Raw genomic sequence first — 9,174 nt, 5'->3', positions numbered from 1 at the left:
CCCTGCCTTGTGTTTTTTATTTGTGCAACAGTATTATGTAGAATTATCACTACCAACACTGATATTAAAATAATAGTTAATAGCTAAAATTGGTCATTATCCTTCTTAGCTTGTGTGGACTATGCTGCACATGTTCTTTGAAGCACTAGTTCAATTCTATTCTTTTATTTATATAGCACCAAATCACAACAACCGTCGCCTCAAGGCGCTTTATATTGTAAGGTATACCCTACAATAATACAGTGTCAGCATCAATCTAGAGCTTTACTTTAGTTCTCGAGCTTAACTTCTTTTATTAGATTTGATTTTAAAAGTGTACGATAATTTGTTAAGAATGAACTAAAAATGGTAGAGACTACTGTGCAAAAGTCTAGAGCCACACTTCATTTCTTCAGATTTTGCTTTCAAGAGCCAAACTTTCTTGGTGTGTTCTTTTTAAGCTGTCTTGTTCAATAGTTCCCCAAGGTCTCTGAAGGGGGCAGCACGGTGATTAGCACTGTTGCATCACAACAAGAAGGTCTTGAGTTCAACTCATTCCACTCAGCTCAAGCCTTTCTGTTTGGAGTTTGCATGTTTTGGGGTTCTCTCCAGGTACTCTGGCTTCTTCTGGCAGCCCAAAGGCATGCAGGTTGTGGGGTTAGGTTAATTGGTGAATCTAATCAACCAATCACATGGCATGTAGACATAGTTAAAAGAACCTGCTGAGCATCAGGAAGAAAGATGATATGTAACTCTGAACATGGTGTGGTTGTTGGAGTGAGATGGGTTGTTCTGAGTATTTCAAAAATTGGTGTGGTGAGTTAGTGGTGTAATGGTGTGAAGGATATTTTATTGGCAGACTTTGGGCCCTTAGTAGAAGCTGTCCACCCCACAGTATAACCATCTTATCATGTCTTCTTCCAGCAGGATACCACGCTATGTCCCAAAGCTCAAACTACTTTCTTGAACATGACACTTAGTTCATTGTACTCAAATCACAAGATCTCAGTCCAAGAAAGGGCCTGTGAGATGTTGTGGAATGGAAGATTAATCTCAGAGTTATATTTCCATAGCATGGTTGAATCTGTGCTGCAAAGAAAGCAGCTCTGAAAGCAAAAGAGGATCCAACTTGATAGCACCAAGGTGTGCCTAATGAAATGGCCAGTGAATCTTTACCGACTGTGCTTGTCGCAAAAAACGTAGTTACAAATGATTGCGAGAAAATGTCAAATTTGACGCAAGGAGGCCTTTTATTAATGTCTGACTGACGGTCCCAAGCTTTACTTTGAGTGTCAAGTAAAAACTCACCAAATGGTCCAAACGCGAAAAATAAAGAATAAAATAACTGCTGTTTTTCATTTTCAGCACAATGAATCTTATGTTTCACTAACAGCAGGCTTTGATACAACATCTAGTACTATGTCTTGTCCTATTAGCTGTGTTTTAGTGGACCTGCGCCATGAAAAATGCTTTATTGGTAACAGACTGCAGGCACTATGTTTGCACTGCACCTTTGGATCACATCGCTTTAAGGTTACAAACTTTAATATAATTGTGATCTTTGCTTACATTTTTCTTTGCTTGCCCCGACAAGTTTGAATTGTTTGCTCCCCTTTAGCATATTTTACTTTCTGTTGAGCAATGACAGGTTCTTGTTTAAACAGATGAAAACATACTTTAACAGGAAACTAAATAAAGCTCCTCTGCCCGTGTGAATTTCAGGTTTGTGTTTGAGGATTAGAGGTATGAGGATTAGATTTTCATTTTTCTGCCAGCAGCCATTGAGGTGCCTTTTTTTTATTTAACTTTGAACTTTTTATGCAGTCATTTGTGTGAAGTTAGCTCTGTCACAATTAGAATATGAGTGAATTGAATCTTAGCTAAGACAAGTTTTCTCTCCGTAATGTTTGACTGACACAATCTGAAAGTTAGATTGTTTTACAGGCAGAAATGAACCCAATGAACCCAACTCAGACCTTTGACCACTTTTGTATTTGCTCAAAAGGTTTTGGGTGGAGTACTACTTCTTTTTTCTTGCACGCTCATTCAAAGAAAGTTTTAGAATTTATCTTCACTGTTAAATGTAACTAGGCTCAAAGTGTTAAAGCTATCTTATTTTAATAAACAACACAGTCATATGCAAAACTAGAGTGGCACTAGGGGTGTAAGAGATCATTTTAGGGTGGCACATGCCACCCCATGCCACCCTTCTAGATCCGCTCCAGGGCACATGCCACCAGTACTTGTGAATATAACAACTGACTGTTTTAAAAGAAAGGATTCCTTGAAACTATTAAACAGGCATACACTCGTCTCCCGCACCCTGGTGCCCAAACTCACGGGTGTATTCACACGCCTTGGTTTGGCTTCACGTGGGCTGCTCAGCTCGTGCTTACAGGGCGGTGCAGGCGATGTGAAGTCAAACAAACTATACGAGAGAACCTGCCACGCAATTGGTTAGCGTCGTGAAGACCCAGCTACGTCAGCGCCCTGCCATTCGCTTTAAGAAGAGGGCGTCAAGTCTCGCGGTTAGGCAATGCGTTTGTCGTCACTCTTCACTGCCACGCTTCCAAACACGTTAGGCAGCTGTCATGGACCACATTAAAGATGGATGGTTTACAGAGTCTTGTACGCTATGGCCGGGGCAAGCAATGAGTCTCCAAGTAGAGGAGGTCCTCTACCACAAGAAATCCAAATTTCAAGATGTTATGGTTTTCAAGAGGTGAGTACTGTGAGGCTCACTTCACTTAGCTAACGCTGCTAGCTGTTAGCTGTGCTCGCACTGAATGAGCAACCTAGAGCATGTTTTTTTTCCCAGATGGTTTAAAGATACGAAGTTTTTAAGCTTGACTCGTGATTTGTATGTCATTGAAACTTTAGTGTAAACTTTAAGAGTAACGCTAGATTAAGTTAAGTCACGGTACATGTATTAAGCATGTGGTTGCACATCTGATTCCTAGGGCAGCTCTTATGTAAAAGTGCTCCTGTTGCCTCATACTGTGCTGTAATGCTACTTTCCAGCAAAACCTACGGAAATGTGCTGGTGCTTGATGGAGTGATCCAGTGCACAGAGAGGGATGAGTTTGCCTATCAGGAAATGATTGCCAACCTTCCCCTGTGCAGCCATCCTTGTCCTAAGAAGGTATTTCTTGTAAATCTGTGAAACAACAGTACATTCGGGATATTTCCAGCTCTGACGGTTATATTTGCATTTTCACAGGTGCTCATCATTGGTGGCGGAGACGGAGGTGTGCTAAGGGAAGTGGTGAAGCATCCGCTGGTGGAATCAGCAGTTCTTTGTGAGATAGACGAGGTGGGAGCAACAACCCTGACAATTTATGATGTAGGGATTGTCCTCTCTGCTGCCTTTGATTGATGACATTTTTATGTTGTCTTCTCTTCAGGACGTGATTAATGTGTCAAAGAAGTTCCTCCCAGGGATGGCCAAAGGGTTTTTCAGTCCCAAGCTCACCCTCCACATTGGTGATGGCTTTGAATTCATGAAGCAGAATCAGGACGCCTTTGACATAATAATAACAGATTCATCAGACCCAGTGGGTAGGTGCTGCTTTTAACTGCACAGAAGTGAATCTCTGTAGCCTCTGCATTTATTAAAGTCCCACAATCCTTGTGTGCCCAAAGAGCTAATCAAGCAACACAAACACGGGACATGCTTTAAGGAGACCGTCTCAATTAGAATCTCTTTAATCATTATTTCAGGACCTGCTGAGAGCTTGTTCAAGGAGTCTTACTACCAGCTGATGAAGGCAGCATTGAGAAGTGGTGGAATTATTTGTTCCCAGGGTAAGTTTGTATTTCACTGGAGTTGTGCATTAAAAGCTGGCTAATAAGTAATCTTTTGAGTTTGTTAAAGGTGTTACTGTTTTTCAGTTACTGAATGGATTACTTTCTGTTGAGTTGCTCCCTTCAGATTGAGCAATGCCAAAAGATGGGAAAGTAACACTTTTTTTTTTTTTTTTGTGGTCTCTCTCCCCGCCTCCTGCTATTGTAACTGACAGGCGAGTGTCAGTGGCTCCATTTGGAGCTGATAAAGGAGATGCAGACCTTCTGCAAAACCCTATTCCCTGTGGTGGACTACGCCTACAGCACCATTCCAACTTATCCCAGCGGCCAAATTGGATTCATGCTCTGCAGTAAAAATCCTGTAGGTGTTAAACTGTCATTCTCAGTTTGTCATCCACCACACTTCCCCAAGTGTTCTTGGATTGCCTAAAAAATGCAGAAATGTTCCATAGCACAATAACAGTTTCTCCTTGTGCTTTTGTTTTTTAGGAAACAAATTTCAGGGAACCAGTGAAAGCACTGTCAAAAGAAGAGAAGGAAAGTATGAGCCTTAAATATTACAACCCTGAAATTCACAAAGCGTCGTTCGTTCTCCCAGAGTTTGCAAGAAAGGTAAGTTGGTTTCAAATTTGAATAGATTTTCTGTGCCACACTTGGGAGTGCAATCCCACAATGCCGACGGGTATTTTCTGCGTTTCACTGGTGTGTTGTCTGTCGACAGGTGCTCAGTGAAGCATGACCAGCAGCAAAGGGCCATGTGCATCCTTCAGCCAACCCTTAGAACATGGATAAACAACCTTTTTCTATGGCTTCTTGAACTCTACGTAGTTAAACATCATCCCAAGAGTATCAGTTCAGAGAAAATATTGATTTTGAGCCGGTCTTGCACACACTCGTGTTGTCTTTCAGTTCATGTAATTGTCTTATCTGCATTTTGTGAAGCAAACCTAACCTCATTCTGAAATGTTGTTTTGTTTTTAATTCTGTTTACTGTAAAACACCATAAATTACACATGGCGCAACATGTGTAATTGTTACATAGGCACAGATCTACCATTTACAGGTCAAGTGAATAATGCTAATCATGTCTTTAAATACAATGTTTTTGTTGTGGAATTGTGTAACCCCCACTCACACCTCCTTGCAGACCTACATCCCAATCCCAGACGCCCAGTTTTGTTTGGCCGGTGGCTTCAATTTTATTGTGGCTGATCGGTGTATGTAATCCTCTACTGCACATTTATTTTGTGACCTTTATTATTTTGAGGTCTTGTCACAATCATGGTTCAGAATACTGTCCACTACACAGAAACCCTATAGTGCCTGAAACTGGTTGTGCATAACCTACCAGTCTTATGGTCTCCTACTCAGAAGCTAAATGGAAAAAGATCCCTTTAAACAAACAAACAAAACAAAAAAAGCACCTAATTGGTTTAGTTAAGGCTCAGCTTTGAGCATCAGTTTGATATAGAATACTGTAAAGAGATTACATTAACATGCAAACTTAGAAATGTTACCAGAGCTTTCCAGTCCACGAATAGTCTTAACATATGAATTCATTATGCAGTTATAGCATGCAGTATTGGTTATTGATTACTGGGTGTACTGTTTGTACTGTGGTAAGAGTCTGACTGCAGGATGTGAGATCGTTTCTTTAAATGGAAATGTAATATTTCAGTGATTTGAGCTAATGTAAAACATGATTTACTGTTAGCTATGGCTACCTTGACTCTTTACTGGGACACGGTGTTATACCTGAATGAATGAATTTGTCTTTTTTATAAGAATCATGAACTGTAATAAACTGGTAACGCATAATTAGTGGCTCAGTGGCTGGGTTATGTTTTGTCTTTCAAGGTCTGCATTTTCCAACCACGCTTTCAAGCTGCTGCTTTTGCTGCAAATGGTGAGCAGGATCTGTGTTTGCAGGTGGGAGCAGTGTAGTGCTGAGACACGTGCAGCTTTGGTATTCAGGCACCAGGTGGCATCCTTGAATCTTTTATGTTTTAGGGCCGTCTCAATGTTTGAATTATACTGCTGAAATTCTTTGATTTAGAGTAAAAAGCAGTCGGCCCCTCTGAGCTGTTCACTGTTTTACGATGGGAAGTGTCACTGTGGAACTTAACATTCAGTTGCATCAACTCAAACTACTGTGTAAAACCTCAGTCTTCACTAATTTTATTTATTTTTTATTATAATGGGACCAACCTGCAGTTCAGTGCTATGTTGTCACGCTGCTTTTACACAGGAGCTGTGCCCCTAGCTGGATGATAAAGATAATTTGTGCTTGTGAGTGTTAATACTGTAATATAGGAAATGAAGCACATCTCTATGGGCTTGTGTTGGCACCAATGAACAGGCAGCCATGAATTTTTAATTTGACTGGATTTTAATCATCTCCATACCACAGGAACAAAACTTGGGAATACAATAGACTGACATTAAAATTAATTTCTTCTACAGCTAAATTGATGGCTTGTTCCCACATGTACAGATTCACCTGTTTGTTGGATAACAAAAGCATAAAACCCTTATATGATCTGTGAGTCACTGATTTTCAGCCATGTATTTCAGATACTCGTTGAGGTGGTGACTCAACAACACGTAATAATGAAAATGGAGATTTTAACGCACATTAATGCAGTCTCGGAGCACCTATAGTAGTCGTCGCATGCTGGGGATCCTTAAGTGTTTGAAGTCTCTTGCAGTGTCATCTGCAGATCCCTTTAAGCTGACTAGTTGCTGTATATTCTTCAAACACACTGAACTGCCAATATAACAATTTTTAACAGTCAGCTAATCTTTGGATTTGCTTTGGGCCAGCTTCAGATCAGCAGAAATCAACCCAGAGACTGTTGTGGAAGCATGAGAAATCCATTTGAACATATCAAACGAGGCATACTGGAATACGAGCGCCGCATGTTCCCTGCCAGTAGCAAAACAGTGAAACCTGTAAACTCAACTTAATTGTGCTATTTCATGAAATGTCTCATGGGTTGACAGCAGATTCTAAAAATATAGAATAATTTTTTATATATATTAAAAATATATAGTATTAAATGTTTAGTTTTTTGTTAACCATAAAACAGTTTATGGTGTTCTTTGGTAAATAAGTTTGTTATGTCACTTCTGCTCTTCTGAGCAGCTGCCACCAACTGCACTCCACTTTTTTTCCCCCACCGTTCTTCTCTGGATCTCCGGCTAGTCTGAGCTTTTTAGACCTATAAAATGTGACTTTTTATGTAAGCAAACTTGATTAGTAGTTAAACTTGTGTAAAGAGTTGAGGAATTAATTTTTACTTCTGTTAATGCTATTGTGTAGAAAACCTCAGTGGCAGTTTTAGAATCCATTTGTTGTGCAGTGCGTCTGGTATCCATTGTGAAGCAAAGGACTTTAATTTGTTTTCGATTCAGAGACGCCACATGCATCAAATCACGGGACCCATGTTAATGCAAAGATAACCATAAGATCCTTATGGATCAGCACTAAACTACTGAACACTGCTGCTTTTATTTTGACAGCTATGCTAACTCCACGAGATTGGTGATGTGCATTTCCTGAAGAGATTTCGGCGAGTCAGTGGGAGTGTCAGACCGTTCAATTGCAATCTGCAGGTGTCAAAGAGGCATATAGAAGCAATATGACAGGAATAAGATTTTGCCCGGGGTAGGGTGCCAAACAGCGGCCTGCATTGGGAGTGGAAGATAAGCTGGCTGGTGATCAATTTGTATCTCTTTTAGATCTACTTTGACTCCTGCTACAGGGAAATGTGACCGCTTTATTTTAAGTGCTAAAAATGGTTCAGGCATATCCGTTGGTATCACACTTTAGATGAGCTGTGGAATTGTCCGTCCACCTGTCTGACAGGTATTCTCTGAGATTGTCTATCGTAACTGCGAATGCATTAGTTGATGTCAAAACCTGGTAACGGGCGATTGACGTCGTCGTGCGCTGCAGATGTTTCCTCCCGATGAATCACATGTACGCAAACCATCTCACAATTTGTCAAAAAGGTTAACTTTTAAACGGTTCCATTTGTTGTGTCCTGACCTCTTCATCTCTCCTCCTCTTTCATGCTCTCGTACACACCCCCAACAACATCCACACACACACACACACCCTCCACCCTCCGTCATACACCCACCACCCTCTACGTCAGTGGCAAACATGAGGGGGGTAGAGGCGTATAAAAGAGTGAGGGGCTTTAGAGGTAGAGCTGACGAAACATCTGTGGTTTCCAAATCTTCTGAGCAGCTGCCACCAACTGCACTCCACTTTTTTTCCCCCACCGTTCTTCTCTGGATCTCCGGCTAGTCTGAGCTGCTCAGACCCTCCTGCTCAGACACACAGACACACACAGTCACACTGTCTTTGTGAGCCTCCTGCTCCTGTGACTGTAGCTCTGGTCGGTCACCTGCACTCCTGTCACAGCATGCAGCTCCTGGTGGTGTTAGCAGCTCTCATGGGGGTTGTGTTCAGCGTTAGAGCAGCTGCCGTGCTTCCTGTGGAGGATAGGAGCCCCATCCATGTGAACAGGGTGAGGAGATTGTTCGTATTGCTCAGATTAGGTTCACTGTATTTTTTTTTATGACTTTCAGTTGTAATTATTGATAAATGTATCCAGTTGCTACATGGGAAATAGTCTGAATGATTAGAATTTTGAAAAGAAAAATGTAACTTACAATAAAACAAAATCTGTGGTTATGAAAATAAATAGTAAGATATTTAAGAACGGCTTTTTTAAATTGAATTAAAACTGCTTTTCACTGACATGATTAATGTTGTCAGTTTATATTATCTAAAATGGGAAAAGTATTAATGATTTGTGAGCATCACTGAAAGGTGTTTGAAAATCACACTTCCATGATTTTTCCTCCGTGATAACATTTCCTCTACTTTCTGATTCCTGGTTAGGAGCTGAGCAAAGAACGCAAGGAGCTGATCCTAAAGCTGGTGTCTGGCTTGTTGGATGGAGCTCTGGACACAAACATGCTGCCGGGAGAAGCGACACCTGTGGAGCTCGAGGAGCCGCTGGAGTCTCGTCTGGAGGAGAGAGCTGTGTATAACAGGCTATCGCTTCCCCAGCGCGACCGCAAAGCTCCCTGTAAAAACTTCTTCTGGAAAACTTTCACCTCCTGCTAACAGTGCACAAAAAAAACCCCACTCGGCTCCGCCTGCCTCCGGTACTCCTTCCGTTCCAGCTCTACATAAACTGTGGTAGACCTCAGCTGTACATATCATCTACACCTGTCAGACATGCAACATCGATGGACTTCACTGAGACAGTGTGTCTGTTTGAATATTAATTATTTATGTATCTATTTATGTATACAATGTATGTAACAGTTTCTTTCAGGGTCAACAATAAAGCATGGATATAATATTTAAAA

General features: G+C 41.1%; 2 protein-coding genes across 2 annotated transcripts; both read left to right on the top strand.

Annotated features, from left to right (window-relative positions):
- The first annotated feature begins 2,501 nt into the window (after positions 1-2,501).
- On the top strand, positions 2,502-5,601 carry srm (spermidine synthase). Its single transcript, XM_003444797.5, has 8 exons — positions 2,502-2,701; positions 3,001-3,121; positions 3,200-3,292; positions 3,384-3,537; positions 3,700-3,783; positions 3,999-4,144; positions 4,273-4,395; positions 4,505-5,601. Exons 1-8 carry the CDS (start codon positions 2,571-2,573, stop codon positions 4,520-4,522), a joined length of 870 nt encoding a protein of 289 aa, XP_003444845.1. The 5' UTR covers positions 2,502-2,570; the 3' UTR covers positions 4,523-5,601.
- Positions 5,602-7,983: 2,382 nt separating this feature from the next.
- On the top strand, positions 7,984-9,174 carry sst6.1 (somatostatin family member 6.1). Its single transcript, XM_003444798.5, has 2 exons — positions 7,984-8,321; positions 8,699-9,174. The coding sequence occupies exons 1-2, from the start codon at positions 8,217-8,219 to the stop codon at positions 8,924-8,926; spliced, it is 333 nt and encodes a 110-aa protein (XP_003444846.1). The 5' UTR covers positions 7,984-8,216; the 3' UTR covers positions 8,927-9,174.

Source organism: Oreochromis niloticus, linkage group LG20 (genome assembly GCF_001858045.2).
Source record: "Oreochromis niloticus isolate F11D_XX linkage group LG20, O_niloticus_UMD_NMBU, whole genome shotgun sequence".
NCBI classification, from domain to species: Eukaryota; Metazoa; Chordata; class Actinopteri; order Cichliformes; family Cichlidae; genus Oreochromis; species Oreochromis niloticus.
The sequence above is the reverse complement of the archived record's forward strand: the minus strand, read 5'-3'. Positions and strand labels throughout refer to the sequence as shown.